This window comes from Meles meles, chromosome 14, assembly GCF_922984935.1.
Source record: "Meles meles chromosome 14, mMelMel3.1 paternal haplotype, whole genome shotgun sequence".
NCBI lineage: Eukaryota > Metazoa > Chordata > Mammalia > Carnivora > Mustelidae > Meles > Meles meles.
The window spans coordinates 74,741,228-74,761,650 of NC_060079.1; the positions used below are offsets into that span (position 1 = coordinate 74,741,228).

Sequence of the window (20,423 nt, forward strand, 5' to 3'; positions counted from 1 at the left end):
GTTTTGTCCCTTTGGGGTGGAATTTAAAGGCAAATTACTTCCATCCAGGGTATATTTATTTACAGGGAAAGACAGCCTTGCTTATGCAAAGGATCCTTCTTTTAGGCCTATTGCTGTGCAGATTTAATTTTGAATCCGGATTGGAGGTAAAATAGGAGAACAGGAGTGCTTCAAAATGAAGAAAGGTGTACATCTCACATTTTCTATGAGTGTCCTAGAATTTTTTAGGATCGAAAACAAAATCTTTTAGTTCCCAAGCTTAAAGTGACAGAACAGGCATTTCTTAAGACCAAGGCATAGGTAAACAGAAGTATGAGGCTGAGACATTAGATTTTTGTCCAAGCCAACCATAAATGTATTGACCCATATTTTTCAGTATTGATTCTTTGTCCTTTATTTTCACAGAATTTTGCCTTATTTGAGATCTTCAGTAAAAAAAATAGTAACAACCAGAAACAAAGCAAAACACCAAATCTGCTTTGCTCTCTTTTATTTATGAATCTGTTGAGGTCAGAAAAACAGCAGTGCCGGGTTGTGTATGTTGTGTGAAGCTGGAGCCACATTTCATCCCAGATCTAACCAAGCATACTCATTCCCAGGGTTGTAGAATCTCGTCTCAAGTCTCACCAATCATACTCACTCATTTACTCAGTTAACACATTTGTTGCAGGCATCGTGGTAGGTGTGGCCTACAGCAGAGACCAGAGACAAAAGTCTCTGCCCTTGTGGATCTTACATTCTGATGAGGAGAAGGAAAATACTAAAATATGTAGTGTATCAGTTGATGATGGGAAAGCTATCAAAAAATAAATCCAGGAAGGTGGATGGAGAATTGGCAGTTTTAGATGAGCCAACGAAGGTCTTGCTGTGAAGGTGACATTTGAGCAGAAGACCTGAAGCAAGTAAGGTGGTGAGCCACGTGAAAATCTGGGAAAATGTTCTCTGAAGAAAGCAGCAAAGGCAGTGGTCCTAAGGTGTCCGCTTGCCTGGTGTGCTCAAGGTACAGAAAAAAGTTGGTGTAACTTGAGCAAGTGAACAAGATCGAGAATAGCAGGGATTGAGGGCAAAGAAGCAGCGGGACCACATCACATAGTATCTCATAGGCCACTGTAAAGACTTTGGCCTGTGTGTCTGAGCAAGATGGCTAGCGCTGAAGGGTTTTGAGTAGGCTTAGATTTTGATAGGATCTCTAATTAGAGCTGTTGTGTTGAGGATGGACCATGGGAGGGAGAGCAAGGAAAGAAGAGGGGAGACTGGTTAGGAGGCTCTCGAAATCATTGAGATATGTATGACCTGATAGTAGCTCAAACCATGGGGTAGGCAGGTGGGTGTTGTGAAGTGGTCAGAATCTCCAAAACTGGTTACATTTTGAAGTTGGTGTCAGTGCAGCAGAATTTGCTGAGGGGTAGGGTGTGGGCTGTGGACTTTGTTTTCTAGAACGGGACAGTCTCTGGGAAGAGCAGGTTTGGGGGGAATGGGAAAGTAGGCATCTATTTAAGGATGTGAAGTAAACATTCTATATGTGTGTCTAGAATTTGGAGGAGGGGTTCAGGCTAGGTACATACATTTGAGAATCATCATCAGTGTATAAATGGTATTTAAGCCAGGAATTGATGAGATCCCCTAGGGGAGAGCGGGTATAGATAATAAAGAGAAGGATTCCAAAGGATTGAGCCTTGGGGCACTTGGTGTTACTAGGTCACAAGATGAGGATTCAGCAATGGAGACTCCCTCAAAGTTGGGAGGATTCCATGACTTAATAAATGTTTATTATTATGATTAAACATCCTCTCTAGTTTTGCCGTTTTCCTTCGCAGTTGAACACACTGTTCACTTGCCTAAACCTGGAAGCATTGGATTGATTTGCCACTTTTCTTATAAGTAGTAATGTTTATTTCTGCTTAATTTAAATTCGGACACCTATCCTTCTGATTCCTTAGTATGTGTACTTTTTCTTTTTCCAAGGTACCTACGAGATGCATATAAGGTTAAGAAAATTAAAGTAGGGCGCCTGGGTGGCTCAGAGGGTTGGGCCTCTGTCTTCGGCTCGGGTCATCATCTCAGGGTCCTGGGATCGAGCCCCACATCAGGCTCTCTGGTCAGCGGGGAGCCTCCTTCCCCCTCTCTCTGCCTGCCTCTCTGCCTACTTGTGATCTCTCTGTCAAATAAATAAAATCTTTGGGGAAAAAAAAGAATATTAAATTAATTGAACAAATATTGCTACATTTACAGAAGTGGCAGTGCAGCCAAAACTGAACTCTTGGCTGACAGGTGGCAGCAGTGGGCTACACTTGAAGCATTTGCTTGTCAGCTGATGCACAGAAACCGGTTTAGATGTTTTAATAATGTACCAAACAATGGACTACTTAAAAGTGAAACATACACAAGGTTTTTTTAACCACCTGTAATAAAGTTTGAGCATATTAAATGGTATACAATTATGGACTGTAGTTTATAAAGTAAATTACAGCCTTTAGAAAACTAGGAAATACATTTTTTAAATGAAGCCCTAAATGGATCCTGATGAAATAAACTGGTGTTATGAAAACCATTATTTTTACACACATGAAATAAGTCCTAGACTCCAAAATTGGAGAAATCCTTCATTTTTTAACTTTTAAATTATCAATTTTTTAAGCCTTACATTTTGCTTCAATTTTATTGTTAAATAAGATCCTGAAAATTGGCAGCCTTTTCAAGTGTGAGTAAAAAGAATCATGTTTACCCTGATTTTTAGTCATCCAAGCCTGACTTTTTCTTGTATCATTACAGTCTATTACTCACTGCTGAATCTCTTACCTGGCACATAGGGCAAACAAATATCCATCAAATGACTATATGGACATAAAAACATGTCTGCTTAGTAGTAGAAAAACTGATGTTCTGTTTTGTTCTATGTGTAGTTTTTTTTCCCCTTCTAGGATTCAGTTACATTTAAAAGGTAGGTGGATTGAAATTATCAAAAATAAAAATAAAAACTATTACTTATCAAAAGAAAAATTGAAATTTTCAGAGAAACAGTAAGATTAAAATTTAAATGTGACTGAGCAATGAGAAATTTAAAAATATTTATTATCATTATTAATGCACCGAAGTAATTTAATGAGAGTAGTATTCCTACTCATGGCATAGGTGTGAAGGACCTAGATATTTTTTAATTTGCTTTTCACTTTATTTTAATACAGTTTACATTTAATAAGGAGGAGAGCTGCAAGCTTGTCTGTACAAAAACATATCATACAGAGAAAGCCGAAGACAAACAAAAGTTAGAATTCTTGAAAAAAAGCATGTTACTGAATTATCAACATCACTGGTAAGACATGGAAATTTTGGACTTTCGTTATTTTCCTTTCCTAGATGGCACCTCTGTTCCATTGAATGTATAAATTACTTCATTAACTCTGTAAAATATAGCAAATCAATTGATTTCCCTTTTTTATTGTTAGTAATAACATGAAGTATGACTTTTACTTGCCAAGAATTACTAAGGTTGATGGCTTACAATATCACCTGAAATACTGTGATAACTAGCTTTATAATGATTCTTTTATAAATAAAATGTGACGAACATCTAGAAACTTAGGTAAGACGGGTCATTACAGGGGCGCCTGGGTGGCTCAGTGGGTTAAAGCCTCTGCCTTCGGCTCAGGTCATGATCCCAGGGTCCTGGGATCGAGCCCCGCATCGGGCTCTCTGCTCGGCAGGGAGCCTGCCTCTCCCTCTCTCTGTGCCTGTCTCTCTTGTGATTTCTGTCTGTCAAATAAATAAAATCTTTAAAAAAAAAAAAAAAAAAGACGGGTCATTACAAACCATGCAGAGTAGAGGCGAAGGGAATTCAAGAATCTGGTGCTAAGATCAAAACATTAGTCAGTCTCAAAAATCAAGAAGCAGCTTAGGCTATTGACAGAGTAAGCCGAGAGGATCCTCAAATTGTGTTCTCACATCCCAAACAAGAATTTGAAGTATTCATTAACTTAGATAAGAAATTAACTTCTTATTTAACTGTTCTCTCTAATAGGTTGTTGTATCAGCTAATACTTGGTCATTCTAATCATTTCAAAGGTAATATGGTTAAAAATGTCATGGCGAAAACCCTACCAAGTTTCAAGTTTTTTAGGAAGAATGTAGTTTAAGTTTGCAACTGACATAGCCATCACAAATTACTGAGTCAGTTTCACTATCAAATGCTTTCTAACTTCAGAAACTACTTTAAATGATTTATTCCTGTTACTATATGCATTCTGGCATCAAAACAGAACCTATGTTAACTGTATCATCAATCAGTTAAAAATATTTCTAAGTGCTTCACTGTGAGGAAGCTACCGAAGAAGAGGGGCTTCTGTTACCTTCAGGAGCAAGCCTCTCCACAGGATCCCAAGAACATAGGGTAGAATAGCTAAAAATAAATAAAATATCAACTGCTTAGATATCAACTGTAATATTTGGTACTTCTTTTGGGATAGACCTGGTACCCAGAGCACCTCTATTTTTCATATGTAGATAACAAAAGCATACTTATGCTTTGAGCAAAGGACCTGGATCAGTCATTTTAAAAAGTACTGTTATTTTATACTTGTAGACCATAAAAAAGATCATGGGAAAACAAACTTAAACTATGTATGATGTTTGATAAATAGCATCTACTTCAAGTAAAACACTTACATTTTGAATAGCCTGTTTTTTATTTTATACACATGGTGTTACATTAACTAGGTCTTTACCAGTTTGTGTTGTAGTCAAAAAGCATTTAAGCCTATTTTATTTTTGCTTCTAAAGTAGTACTGACTCAAAAAAATAAAAGTAGTAGTGAGTCATTATACAGAATTCAAATGTAGACTATTTAGAAAAGGGTCTAAAGAGCCAGCTTTTCAAGCATAATCATTATTATTCTTCCAGACAATTCTGCTAACACATGCCTTTATTCTATGTGAGGCCCTAATTTACATATGTTTTGCCTCTTCTAAAATGTATAAGGTGCTGGAGGTAGTGAACAGAAAGACTGTTTTCATGTACTTCCTCTGGTTAGGAACGTCGGATCTCAGACCGACATGCCCCGATCCTATGGTTCAAAACTATGCTTGGAGCCTGCCATTCTGTCCCTTTCCCCTTCCATGTACACTGAACAAAAAAGTCCCAAGGAGGGGCAACCTTGGGTCACTTTCCCCTCCCTGACCTAGTCTGTGACTAGGGGGATTCACCCTGTTTGGCCGGATGGATAGAATCTGGTTCAGTCTACTAAACCATATAGGAACAAGTTTCTCATAGCTGGGCACCATTACAATAAGGAAGGAAACTGGCCTGATCACGCTTGTGTCAGCTTCTTCCTCATGTGACCCTCGGTGCAAATAGGACCTTGAAATCTCCTCATTTCTTTGGTTTCTAGTAAGCCAAGAGCTTTTTCTTCTAAGCTACTGTGCGAACACTACATAACTGCTGAATGAGTGTAACGTGTAGACTGCAGAGAGGCTTGCTCCTGAAGGTAACAGAAGCCCCTCTTCTTCGGTAGCTTCCTCACAGTGAAGCACTTAGAAATATTTTTAACTGATTGATGATACAGTTAACATAGGTTCTGTTTTGATGCCAGAATGCATATAGTAACAGGAATAAATCATTTAAAGTAGTTTCTGAAGTTAGAAAGCATTTGATAGTGAAACTGACTCAGTAATTTGTGATGGCTATGTCAGTTGCAAACTTAAACTACATTCTTCCTAAAAAACTTGAAACTTGGTAGGGTTTTCGCCATGACATTTTTAACCATATTACCTTTGAAATGATTAGAATGACCAAGTATTAGCTGATACAACAACCTATTAGAGAGAACAGTTAAATAAGAAGTTAATTTCTTATCTAAGTTAATGAATACTTCAAATTCTTGTTTGGGATGTGAGAACACAATTTGAGGATCCTCTCGGCTTACTCTGTCAATAGCCTAAGCTGCTTCTTGATTTTTGAGACTGACTAATGTTTTGATCTTAGCACCAGATTCTTGAATTCCCTTCGCCTCTACTCTGCATGGTTTGTAATGACCCGTCTTACCTAAGTTTCTAGATGTTCGTCACATTTTATTTATAAAAGAATCATTATAAAGCTAGTTATCACAGTATTTAAATTTTTTAGGGTCACACTCAGAGAGGGATCTTTGAAGATACTTTAGTGAGTTCCAATCCTGGATTCCAGCAAGCTAGCAGGGGAGAGGAATGATATGCTCTTTTCAAAAATTCAAAATCCTAACAGTGTAAATGTACTCTTGTTAAAACTACAGAGAGTAACTTAAATGCCAAGTTTCCTTGCTTTTGGCTACACATTTCCTGAATGCATTGTGGTAATGTGGATTATTCCATTCTGAACAGAAACTCTGGGAATTTTTTAGTGAAATGAGTTATTAATAGATGAGGTTTCATTAATAGAAGTGTTTCAAATGGGGTCCATGGAAGATAGGGAAAAATGGAAAGGAGTCCTTGATGGTAAAAATATATATATATATATATATATATATATATATATATATATATATATATATATGGGGGGGGTCATTTAACCTTTATCCTTTGAGTCCTTTTTTCCCCCACTGTATCACAAAGAAGATAAGATTTTTAGTATTTGTGGTGTTAAAAATTCAAATAACTACTATTGTTAACTTACTATCAAAATTTAAAGAATTTTTTTTTTTAAAATATTTTATTAATTTATTTGACAGAGAGAGAGGTCACAAGTAGGCAGAGAGGCAGGCAGAGAGAGAGGGAGAAACAGGCTCCCCACTGAGCAGAGAGCCCGATGCGGGGCTCGATCCCAGGACCCTGAGATCATGACCTGAGCCGAAGGCAGAGGCTTAAACCACTGAGCCACCCAGGCGCCCCCAAAATTTAAAGAATTTTTAATTACTCCCTGACTTATTAGCAACACAGTAATAGAAAATTATATTCTTTAAATTTTCTTACATTTATTTCCAAGTTTTTTTTTTTAAATCTTCCTATTACAAGGAGAAGGTTATTGTGTCAAGGCATTATATAAATGATAAGCTTAGGGTGCTTGCTTTTAAAAAGTCTAAGTTGCTCCTTAATTTCTCATTTTGTAACTAACACTAATTTTTACGGAGTACTTTCTCTACTATGATAACATAAGATATTATAATTAATAAATTGCTAACATCTATTCATTGATTGAATTTCATTCTCTAAAAAATTAAAGCAATTAGAGTGATTGTTTAAGCCTCCAAAAAAATCTGATTTATTTTAGATAGCATTGCTTTTATGCTCCTGATGTTTTATAGCCTTTTTCATGGGAACTACTAGCCTGCTGGTTATAATAATAAGCAACTTAATAGTGTAAGTGATTCTAAAATTTGGTATATTGGGTACTATTAAACAGCATTTAAATGTTAAGAGACATGTTTTATTGGGTCATTAATGTACACCTTGGGTGCATATAGAATCATAATTTTACTTCCTAAGGCATACATTAATTAACAAATAAAACATGCCCTGGAGTGTCATCTTATGACTATAATATAGCTAGTATATTTTTAGTAATTTTTTTTAATTTGTATCGTGTAGTGTGCTCTTGGCATAGGGGACCACATGCTTGGACTTTAATGTAGTTAGACAATGCTACAGAACCTTATTCTTTACTTTTCTCCCTTTTTTTAAAGTTCTTTTTCACTATAGAACTTTTAAATTTTGTTTCTCTGGTTTTATAGCAGCATTTCTTTTAGACATAATTTGAACTTACACAGCTTTAATAGATAATACTATAATTTTCACTTTTTTACTCTTAAGTTGAATATTTTCCCATCTTACAGTTATGTTCTTCTCCTTTTTATTGAATTACCAAGTAACGAAAGGACATTTGCTTCTATACTGTTCCATCAAATTGTTTCAAGGAACGCGATACATTGCTTTGCACCCAACTTAGAGCTTTGAGTATTTTGCTAAAGATAAATTATCCCTCTGTATCTAGGTAATGATACTGTTAAATGAGCAACTGCAGTAGATTAATTTATCAAATTCCCTTTTCTACATACATTTATAGTTTCAAAGAAGCTATAAAGTTTTTTTCTTCACTGTAGTGTATCAAATATTGACATAATGCTGTAGCTTATGAAATATACTCATCTTATCAAAACTCTTATTGTAGTTTTGACAACTTAAGGCATTTAGAGACATTTAAATTTTATGAACTGGTAACAGTTTTGGGCACTATTTCTTAGTCATGTTTGATGATTTCTAACTTGACTTATTTTGTGCATAGGATTGTGGATAATATGCCTGTAACATGGTGTTACGATGTTGAAGATGGTCAGAGGTTCTGCAATCCTGGATTTCCCATTGGCTGTTATATTACAGATAAAGGCCATGCAAAAGATGCCTGTGTTATTAATGTAAGTTCGTGAAAAACTGTATGCTACTTTTTAAAAAAATTTTTTTAAGGATTCAGTCTTTACCTGGACAAAATTTGTTATATTCATTGGATGAGTACAATTCAGATGTTCTGAAGCACAGCTACTTAGATCTTAAATCTTGACCCGATTAACAGTGTATAAATTTAATTCTAGAACTCAACTAATTGAGATTTAGTTCAGTATTCACTGAGAGTGTCTGTTATATGCTAAGCAGTACGCTAAGGGCTGGGACTTCGTATGTCCTGATGCTATTAAAAGTCACATTCATAAATCTTACATATATTTTTTAATAAGTAGATTAGTGGAGTACCAGAAAGACCTCATTATAAGTTCATGATGTTTATATTTATAAATTTAAGTCCATAAAACATTATATTGCAAAAGTATAGTATTATAACTGTTTTTAAAAGGTAAATGCCTTTATGACCCTTCTTTTATATTTAAAAATGGTAGCAAAGTGAGGATGTTAATACAGAAAGTATTAAAATTATTGGGAGTATATATTAAATGTCGTGTAATCAGGTCAGTCGGATTTAATCTCTTAATATGACTTGATGGTAGAAGTTAGCATAAGCTTGATCATGAAACTGGTTACATTGGCTAATGCTTTTGGGAAAGTTGGCCAGAAACACTAATCATTTGTTGGTTTAGTCTGCAGTTATAAAACTTGCAAGGAGGAAGAGTGTTGAAATGTGTAAGATTCAGCATGCTCATAACATGTAATATTTTAAATTTTATTTTCTTTTATCATAAGTGGAAAAACAGAAAATATCAGATGTGTTCTTTTTAACAGGTACCTACTTTTATGTAAGAATTAAAGCATTAAAGAAACATAATTTGTACTCTGCCAATTATTTTTGGTTTATAGTTTAAGCTTAAATCTTAAACGTTTTTATGGGGAAGGGTTAAAACTTTAAGCTCAAAATTTCCTACTTGTTGTGCCTCATTTTGAAGTTTTGTTTTGACTCCTGTATAGCCAGTTTTCTACCTTTAAGTTCTGTTCCGCAGTCGGAATTCCACGAAAGAGATACGTTTTACATCTTCAACCACGTTGACATCAAAATCTACTATCACGTTGTTGAAACTGGGTCCATGGGAGCAAGATTAGTGGCTGCCAAACTTGAACCAAAAAGGTAACTATACAAACAAGTCAAAACCAAAAACTGTAGGTGTGGCTCTCCGGTTCAGTCGGAAGAGCGTGTGGCTCTTGACCTTGAAGCTGGGAGTTTGAGCCCCACACTGGGTTTAGAAGTTACTTAAAGGAGGGCATGTGGCTGGCTCCATGGAGCATGCACCTCTTGATCTCGGGGTCATGAGGTCAACCCCCATTTTGGGAATACAGCTTACTTAAAAAATTAAATAAAATAAAAAAGTAAGTGAACGTAAGTGGAATTATTTCCAAAGAATGAATATTGGGGCCCAGTTCACTTTTTTCTTCTATCAGTTTTCTGGCATATAATCTGGCATTTCAGGATTGATTTTACTAAAATTCTCTTTAGTGTGATTTGTTATTGAGTTGTGGGTTGTCCAGAGAAATCATACAGATATTTTTTTTTCCTGTTATGGTGAGTGGTCAAACCAAAGTGCTTTTTTCTTCTGTTTTTTAATCAGGAAGTTTTGACAGCTTTTCTGTGTCAACTTGGGAGTGAAGAATGTAAGTGGTTGGGACAGTATTTATTTTATAGTAGAAAAGTATCACCTCTAATATTTGCAACTTGACCTCTCATCAGAGGCCCAAATGAGGTGATTCTATTTTTTTAAGTAATCTCTGCACTCAGCGTGGGGCTCGAACTTACAACCCTGAGATCAAGAGTCCCGCGCTCTGCTGACTGAGCCAGCCAGGCGCCTCCTCAAATGAGATGATGATGAGTGCTATCATTTCTAAAATCTCCATGCACTGTTAGATGCCTTTGTGTGACAAGTCATTGAAATTGGGTCTCTTCAGGTTGTCAGTATTTTTAGTATGAAAGTACCTGTCAGTTATTTGTGAGATCTTTTTTTGATTGAGTATTCCATTTTTTTAAATGTTCTCCCCTCGGCACCCCAACCCTGCCATTGAACTAACCCTTTTCCCATGCCACTGCTGGGAAAGAAATGCATGCCATGGTGCCTGCATGCTTCAGTTGGTTGAGCCTGGGACTCCTGATCCCAGCTCAAGTCGTGGTCCCAGCGTCATGGGGTCCAGCTCTGCATGGGCTTCCATGCTCAGCGCTGAGTCTGCTTGAGATCCTTCTCTCCCTCTCCCCCTCCTCCTGCTCTCGCACACACACACTCTTTCTCAAAATAAAATAAATAAAATCCTTTAAAAAAAAAATCTCTCTGTCTCTCTCTGCCCTTCCCCCATCTCACCTGTGCTCTCTCAAAAAAAAAATGGCATTCCATTATAAGAGGGCAGTTAATTTAAACTCCCTCAGTATTTATTTTTTTTTATATATTTATTTATTTATGAAGATTTATTTCAGAGAGAGCCCACTCGTGTGAAATGGGGGAGGGACAGAGGGAGAAGGAAACAAGGAGACTCCTCGCTGAGCAGGGAGCCGTATGCGGGATTTGATCCCAGGACTCTAACATCATGATTTGAACCGAAATCAGGCATTGGACACTTACCAACCAAGCCACCCACGCGCCCCGTTTTTAAAGATATTTAATGCTCTTCGAGCATAGTGCTTTTAAAAGTTTATTTCAAATTTTGAAAAATTTCTTACACATACTTGTAATTAAGTTCCTCACTCATATGAAGTAAATATACCATTAAATGTGACATGAGTAATTTTGCCTTTGACTATAGTAGCATGGTAAAATATGTACAGAATCTGTAGTCTTTAACCTCATTTTTTAAAACTGTACTTTATCAACATCTTACCAAAATGTTCCTTCCCACAGCTTCAAGCATACCCATATAGATAAACCAGACTGCTCTGGACCCCCCATGGATATAAGTAACAAGGCTTCTGGGGAGATCAAAATTGCCTATACTTACTCTGTTAGCTTCCAGGTGAGTTTGTTTGTATCTCTGGTATAACATAGAAACTGATTTTAAATTCATACTACTTAAACTAATTAAAAATATTAATGATTAAGCTTGTTGCATAGACAAGCTTTTAATGAGCTGATTTGGAATAGTTTGTCAGTGCACCAGGCAACATAATCGCACTCAAAACTAAGTCTCCATTTAAATGAGAAGTAGAGTAAATTGGAGAATTGAACCTGATTAAATGTTAAGTCAGAGGAGATACATAAAGATACATAAAAGACAAAAGGTAGAAAATAGGCATAGAGAATGGTATGAAAATGTCAAAGATTTATGTAGCAAGCATTTGGGAAAGCAATACTGTTTTAAAATCTGGATTAGTATAAAGGAGAATTTCCTGTTAGTAGATGATTTATATAGGTTCTTAAGGAATTAAGGGAGTGTTTTCATTAATGGAGAAGTTTCTTAGGAGGAAAGTAAAAGTTCACTTTATGAGACTCTGAGGCAATATTCTACCTCTACTCTTTTTTCTTTTTTTTTTTTTTAAGTTTATTTGAGGGAGAGAGAGCGCCAAGTGTGTGTGGGAGGGAGGTGGATAGAGGGAGAGTCTTAAGCTGATTCCACACTGAGTGCGAAGCCCGACTGAGGGCTCAGTCTCACCACCTGGAGATCACAACCAGGATTCAGACATTTAACCAGCTGCACCACCCAGGTGCCCCTCCACCTCTGTTTCTATAAACTATCTTGGTGGTAAAGTATAGTTGAGACGTTTACTCTCCCCAGATAGTCATTTTGCAAGTCCAGTGCAATGAACACTATATATTTCTTTCTAGGTAATAAGAGCTCATTTTGCGTGACACCTTCCAGATGCTCAGTACGACTCTGGTGTCTCATAAGTATAGATAGATGGCATCAAAGAGAATAAAAAATGAGTTATACCACTCAGTTTTCTGAAAAAAAAAAAAAATTAAAAAGTACAGCTCTTAGTTTTAATATCTAAAGTAAACTTTTGTTAGTTAAAATTTAAAGCAAGACTTTAACTAGATACTTTTAAGAACTCTTTTATTATGTTATTGCTGAATCTCATTTTGATTTTCCGAAGACTTGAGTCAGAGCTTAACTCTGAAACTCATGACTAATCCAAGTTATGTTAGATAGATGGCATCAAAGAGAATAAAAAATGAGTTATACCACTCAGTTTTCTGAAAAAAAAAAAATTAAAAAGTACAGCTCTGAGTTTTAATATCTAAAATAAACTTTTGTTAAAATTTAAAGCAAGACTTTAACTAGATACTTCTAAGAACTCTTTTATTATTTGTTATTGCTGAATCTCATTTTGATTTTCCGAAGACTTGAGTTAGAGCTAAACTCTGAAACTCATGGCTAATCCAAGTTATGATAATGAGAAATTACATTTGTTAACTGAATGGAAGGTCAAGCTATGAGTGGAAGTGTTTGGATTCTTAATATACTTTGTCAGCAAATGCTTATTTAAAGAGTTTTGTTTTATCTCCCTAGGAAGATAAAAACATTAGATGGGCATCTAGATGGGACTATATTCTGGAATCTATGCCTCATACCCACATTCAGTGGTTTAGGTAAGAGTACAGAGTTAATCCACTTTATGCTCTGGGTTTACTCTATGTTTTGTCCCTTTGAACATATCCTTCATTCTCTAATTCTCTCTAGTTCTCTGGAGGTCTGGGCTTTTGAATCGGATAGACTTGTGTTCAGTCCTGGCCAGGTCACTGTGAATTAGACCAGGGCACCCAATTATTCAGAGTCCATTTCTTTGTCTGGAAATACCTGCCTCATGAGACTGCCCCTGTGGATAAAAGGAGAATGAATGAAACAGAACATTTGAGCACCTTACCTGAAATGGAAGAAGCCACTGCTCATGTTATGACTATTTTTATTATTGTTATTATTACTATCATCATCATCGACAAAACATGACTCAAAATTTTTATCTGGAGAGTTGTTCATGGTGCCGTCACTCTCCTTTTTCTGCTTTGTTGACTACCTTTTGACACTCATTAACTTAACAGAGTAAATGTGTGTGTCATAAATTTCTTGAAGATGCCGGCCTTTGTTGGTCCCTGTGGCTTGTAGTGTATTTATTTGGGTGTAGTACTTAATCATGTGGACGACAGACAAAAAAATTCTGGTCCTCAATGGATTATGATAAGATTATTATGATAAGGATATAAAGTTCTGTATTCACTAGAGGAGCTATAATAGAACAAAGCTCATTGAATCTGTTGGATTTTAGGTCAAATTTTTATTGTGATCAATACTGTTTTAATGTTACTGAGTAAATATTTTTAAAAGGAAATAAAGCTACAGATTAATCCTGACATGTTTATTTCTACAGCATCATGAATTCCCTGGTCATTGTCCTCTTCTTGTCTGGAATGGTGGCCATGATTATGCTACGGACACTGCATAAAGATATTGCCAGATATAATCAGATGGATTCTACAGTGAGTGAAACATTTGACCTGTTCTTTGGTCTGCTAAGGATAGTCTTTATTTTATTCTTTGGAAAAAGTTGAAATAATGGCTTTAGACAGAATCTTTCTTCTCAAAAGTTACCTTGAATTCACCTTTTCGAATAAGAAAATGATCCTTGAGAACTGGTGTCCTCTAGCAGCGTCGCGCTCCAGCACTCAGAGCTGCACTGCTGACGCCGGCCTGTGTCAGTGGACTGGGGCGGAGTGGGCGGCAGCACACAGCTCCCCGTCTGTCCCTGTTCTCACGTACGTGCTGTCACCGCTCGCATTTTCCGTTCCCAGCCTGCACCCAGCTTGTGAAGCAGCAGAGTCGAGTGGAGTAACTCCCAAGCAGTTTGTGTGTGTGTGTTTAACTTTTTTTAAATTAATTTTCACTGAATTTTATCATTTCAACCTTTTGATATATTCAGAGTAATTTAATGTCCAAATCTCATTTATTCTCAAAACACTTCTTACATGTTATATACTTTTTATATTTTTTTATTGTATAGCAGCTCTTCGATAAAATTTCCACAAGAATTGCTAGTGACTTGTAATGAATACAAAACACTCAGATTTCATTGCTTTTCCCCAACTTAGCCTTTTCCCCATAATTTTTCTATCCTAATTAGAAAAAGAACATATTTATGTTTAAAAGCTTCTAAGCATTTTATGCTACAGTCTCTTTTCCATTATTTTTACTGATTATTTTATTAAAATAATTTCAAAATACTCTTCATAATTGGCAATTTCAAATGATTGATGAGGTAATGGTATTTTCTTCTTCATTTGTACGGAGGTGCCGTGGGAGCTGAGAGGCTCCCATTTTTCTGCTTGCTCCCATTTCTTTTTCCTCCCTGGCCGCAGTGGTCTGAGCAAGTCTGTTCAGGCATAATTCAGATCATTCACTCCTGACCACAGCCTCCAGTGGCTTCCATTTCATTCAGAGTGAAAGCCAGAGTGTTTTTGGTTTTTTTTTTTAAGATTTTATTTATTTTTTTCATGAGAGACAGAAAGAGAGAGAGAGAGGCAGAGGGAGAAGCAGGCTTCTTGCTGAGCTGGGAGCCCGATGCAGGACTCGATGCCAGGACCCTGGGATCATGACTTGGGCTGAAGACAGATACTCAACGACTGAGCCATCCAGGTGCCCGAAAGCGCGAATTTTTACAATGATTTGTAGGCCCTACAGTGCCACCTTGGAGCTCTGCTCCAGCCATACTGGCCTCCTTGCTGTTCCTCAGACGTGTCAGGCATGTTCTCACACCTCCGGCCTTTACACTTGCTTTTCTCCACCTCAGATGTTACTTACTCCCTCATGTGTTTACATAGCTCCCTGACCTCCTTGGTCATTACTGAAATAGGATCTTCCCAGTGAGACCCTCCTGACCATCAGATTAAAATTACACCTCCTTGGCCCCATACACATCTGTACCTTCTAAGTTTTCTCTGGAGCACTTATCACCATCTAATGTATTCTGTATTTTACTTACTTGTTTTGTTAATTTTCTGGCTTCCCAGTATGAATACATATTTAAGAGGGATTTTTCTGTTTTACTCACTATAGTATCTCTGGTGTTTTAAACAGTGCTGTGCCTTTATAGTTGGTACTCAGTAAATGTTTGTTGCATGAATGGATGGATGAGTCATTCTTTGATGTACTAGCCTCACTGATGCATTGCTGGGCTCATGATAGGTGTAAAGGTATCCAAGGATTATCTTCCACTCTAACCTACCTCCTGCAGAAGTGAGCTGAGACCAGCGTGGGAAGCAATGCAGGCACAAGAGGATGGAGTTTTCCTTTGAGTCAGTCCTTACATGAAGTCTCTAACCAACTGGGAGACTAAACTTTGGGTCAGTACAGGGGAGTTAACCTGTCTCCTTCTGTATTAAGCATGGATTCTTGAAGGGGAGCAAAATGGTTCTAGGTTAATAAGTGCCTTCTGATTCTTGTCAGAATCAAGTAGAAAATCCTTTGAGGTAAAGTCTCCCTAATTTAGGTTTGTAGAATTCCCCCAATTTAAGATCAGTCAAGTATGGATCTGGGGCGCCTGGGTGGCCCAGTCGGTTGAGCATCTGGCTCTTGACTTTGGCTCAGGTCATGATCTCAGGGTCATGAGGTCGAGCCTCATGTTGCGCTCTGTGCTTGGCGTGGAGTCTGCTTTCCCAAGTCTGTCTCTTCCTCTTCCCTCAAACCACCCCCCTTCTCTAATATAAATAAATAAATCTTAAAAAATGATTTATTAGAAATGCACAAAAATTTACAATAAACAACATGTTTAGAACCCCCCCTGAAGATTTCAGATACTACCAACTCTTAACTACAGAGTGTAAAGTGTTTGAAAAAATAAGAGGAATATTTAGGCAAAGGAAACACAGTGTGTCTCAAGCAGAAGAAATAAAAAGAAACCCACATCTAAATCAACCGTGACAAAACCATAGAACACCAGAAGAAAAAATATCTTAGAATCAGCCAGAGGCAGGGGGAAAACTTGAGCATCTGCAAAAGAAAACAATTAAATTGGAAATGGAAGCTCAGAGATAAAACATCTTAAATCAGTCAGAGATATTAACTGTTTACGTGGAATCATGTACCCAGAGAAGGTATCTTTCAAGAATAAGGGTGAAATACCTTTTTCAGGTGCACAGAAATAGTGCACCACAGACCATTACTATAGGAATATCCATAGAAGTAAACTTGAGCAGTGAATCAGTCATTCCATTGATTGATCAGACCTGAAGAAATTTCTATAGTACTTCAGCAGAAAATAAATAAATAAAAAACCAAACCTAAAGAGATATTTAGCAAGATGGGTGAACAAAAAGATTACAAGTAAACATTTCTGTTTATAAAATAGTCTAAATTTGGAGATAGCGAAAGTGTATCAGCAGAGAAAAAACAAATTTGATGTATAGTATTGGATGAAGTGGGTGGCTGTCTGGTTAAAAAAAAAAAGAAGTAGATTCCAACCTTATTCCTTATGTTAAATGAAAATGTAAAACTATAAAATACTGGAACGCATGAGAAGTTATTTTTAAATCTTGGAGAAGGGTAGAATTTTTTAAGTACAACAGAGAGCCAGAAGTTATAAAAGAAGTGATTGCTCTATGATTACATGTTTAAAAAATTTGAATAGGAAGAAATACCATTAAAAAATTAAATAGGAAAATATTTAACACGTGTCACAGACAAAAAGTTAATTCCTCATGAATAAAGAAATCTAAAATCGTTAGGAAAACAATCAGCAGCCCAGTAAGAAGCGAGGCATGGCACATGAAAAGAGAGTCCATTAAAAGGAAACACAAGGGACACCTGGGTGGCTCAGTTGGTTAAGCGTCTGCCTTTGGCTCAGGTCACGATCCCAGAGTCCTGGGATCTAGGATCGAGTCCCGCATCAGGCTCCTTGCTCGGCGGGGGGCCTGCTTTTCCCTCTTCCTGCAGCTCTGCCTTGTGTGTGCGCGTGTGCTCTCTCTCACACTCTCTCTGACAAATAAAATCTTCAAAAAAACAAACCACACAGATGGTTCTTAAACATGTAAAAAGATGTAGCATCATTCATAATAAGAGAAAGGCAAAACAAAACTGCAGTGCAAGGTCGTTTGCTCCTCTGGCACCCTGGCAGAAATGAAAATGTTTGATCATGTGTTGGGGGATTGAGGACATGAGCACTTTGATACATAGTTTATGAGAATGTAAATTGGTGTAGCTTACGAAAGCCACTTTGGCAGTATTCGTTTATAATATAAATAGTTTGACCCAACAATTCAATTCTTAGAAACTAACTTGGATGCAACGGTTTTTACTACTACTGCTATTTTTTATTTTAAAACTATGTTATTCCTTAGAATAACTAAAGATTTTAAAGAAACCCAAATACTCATTAATAGGGGACTGATTTTATCAATTATAATCATTAAAAAGAATGAGGTAATTCTGTATCTACAAAAGTGGAAGCATTTCCATGATATTATTAGACTAAAACAGCAAGGTGTGAAATAATGTATATAATATGCTACCATTCGTGCAAAATGAGAAAAAGTGTTCATGCATTTCCTTATGTATAGGTAGAGTATCTCTGCAAGGATAAAAAGAAACTAGTCACATTTGTTTTCTCCAAAGAAAGGGGACTTGGCCCTTTATGGGAAACTTAGTTTTCACTTAACTCTGAAATTTTTAGTGCACTTAACTCTGAAATTTTTAGTGCTTTTTTAGTTAAAAAAAAAAAAGTAATTAGAAATGTCCCTCGTCTGTAATACTATGCCACCTAAAAGAAGAGGTGAATGTCCTTTTTCCCCCTCATACTTTTTAATGTAAACATTCACAGAAGCACAGAGATTAGTGTACCCATCACTGTGATCAAGCAGTTCTCAACTCATGTTTAGTCTTTTAGAATCCCACCAGCTCCTCTCTTTAACTTATTTTGAAGCCAGGCCCTAATACAATTTTATTTTATCCATTTAGAGCCCATGTACTTTTTTTTTTTTTAAAAGATTTTATTTATTTGACAGAGAGACATAGCAAGAGAGGGAACACAAGCAGAGGAGTGGGAGAGGGAGAAGCAAGCTTCCCACTGAGCAGAGAACCCCATGCAGGGTTTGATCCCAGGACCCTGGGATCATGATGTGAGCTGAAGGCAGTCACTTAACCAGCTGAGCCACCCAAGCGCCTCAGAACCCATGTACTTTTAATAAAATTTCAATTTTGTACATTCCTCAAAAATAACCAAGTAGTGTATAATTCCCTGGTGTATATGGAAGTATTTGGATTTTTTACTGTTGTCTTATATTACCATTGTAAGAGCAGGATAAATAACTATATTAAAGTTCCCATGTTTCAAATTTCAGTTGATTTATATTTACTAAAAAATATATTATCAATAGCATTGTCTGCTGCTCACAAAGATAGAAGTTTGGGAACTTGGGGTAGAGATGCATCCTGAGGAAATGTTGAGAAATGAGGCTGAAAAAAGTAACAAGGGCCAGAAGGACTTGTAAGCAGCAGTTTGAAGGTCACAGGGAAACTCCTAAAGAATTTGAAACAGCACCGCATAGCCGGGTTTGTGATGTAGAAAATCACTTTGAATGTTCTGTGGAAATCATTTAGAGCAGGGCAAGATTGAAGGTACAGACACCAGTCCAGGGGTGGTTATGGAATTCCCAGAGATAGAATGGTGGCAGGAAAGAAAAAAGGAGCTGGACAGACAGGTACAGTGGGTGTTTAGAAGGTGGGATGGAATACTGAGGGCATGGTTGACTGTGGAGAAGGTGGAAGAGGGAAAGAGAACAAATGACCCAGTGTTTTGGTCCAAAATACCCAGTTGGTTAAGGGACCCTGTTGGATGCTGTATTGAGAAGTAGCTGAATAGGAGCAAGGGCAGGAACTCAGAGGTCAGTGTGGCGTATCCTGTAGCCAGCTAAGAGGTGATGACCTGAACCGGGGGCTAGTGTTGGGTTTGGCTGATATATTTTGGAGGCAGAGCTGAAGATTTGTTTAAGGACTATATTCAAGGTGTGAAAAAAAGGAAGGGATGAAGGAGGATTCCAAGGTTTGGGGAACTGAACGGCTGGCAAGATGGAGCTTTTACTGCTAGGTGACCGGGGCAGGGGGGTGTTGCTGCAGAAGGAGTATAGGTGGGGGGAGGGAATCCATTCAGTTACGGATAATTCTATTCAGGATGCTTGTTAAACAATCAAGTGGAGCTGTTGATTGGGCAAATTGTGTATGTGTGTCTAGAGATCCGGGGAGCAGTTAGGGCTGGTGGCAAACTTACTCATATGCTCATAGCTAAGTCTACTCTACCCAGCAAAACTATGAAACCTAATACTGTTCACTCATTTTGGAGATTAGTAAATGTAGATTAAGAAGGGTAGAGTATGAGTAAAAATTAAGTCAAGTTGGATCATAAAACTTGACTAGAACTAGGTAAGTATCACATGATTTTGTTTATCTTTTTGAGGTTTCTCAATATATTCTTATATACCTTAACATATAACATTCCTTTAAAAGCAATTCAGAAAAACTATACTGTACCTCTAGGAGGCAAACTTCATAAAACTTTGGATTTGGAATAAATACTAACATTTGTAAGTTTAAAAAAAATTCTGTATCAGCATATTCACCAGTGAACAAACTATCTAGCTGTCCTGGTGATAGCCCGTGTCAATTAAACAACTTCATTCCCTTTTTAGGAGGATGCCCAGGAAGAATTTGGCTGGAAACTCGTTCATGGTGATATATTCCGTCCTCCAAGAAAGGGGATGCTGCTGTCAGTCTTTCTTGGATCGGGAACACAGATTTTAATTATGACTTTTGTGACTCTATGTAAGTATTCAGTGAGAATTAAAAAGTGGAATATACTTTTTCTAAATAATATTTGAGAACCAGTTTTCCGGGACACCTGGGTGACTCAGTTGGTTAAGCAGCCAACTCTTGATTTCAGCTCAGGTCATGATCTCCCTCTGTCCCTCCCCCTGCTTGCGCACTCAAGCGTTCTCTCTAAAATAAATAGGTAAAATCTTAAAAAAACAAAAAACACAGAAACCAGTTTTCCTAAGTGTAACTAGG

The 20,423-nt window shown here is 37.1% G+C and overlaps 1 protein-coding gene across 1 annotated transcript in view; it reads left to right on the forward strand.

Moving 5' to 3' along the window:
• Positions 1–20,423, forward strand: part of TM9SF2 (transmembrane 9 superfamily member 2) — a 59,781-nt gene that overhangs the window by 18,448 nt on the left and 20,910 nt on the right. Inside the window, exons 4-10 of the mRNA XM_045978107.1 lie at positions 3,186–3,313; positions 8,248–8,377; positions 9,407–9,531; positions 11,282–11,393; positions 12,888–12,967; positions 13,744–13,852; positions 20,048–20,180. Coding sequence (XP_045834063.1) covers positions 3,186–3,313; positions 8,248–8,377; positions 9,407–9,531; positions 11,282–11,393; positions 12,888–12,967; positions 13,744–13,852; positions 20,048–20,180 — 817 coding nt within the window. The remainder of the gene's footprint in view (positions 1–3,185; positions 3,314–8,247; positions 8,378–9,406; positions 9,532–11,281; positions 11,394–12,887; positions 12,968–13,743; positions 13,853–20,047; positions 20,181–20,423) is intronic.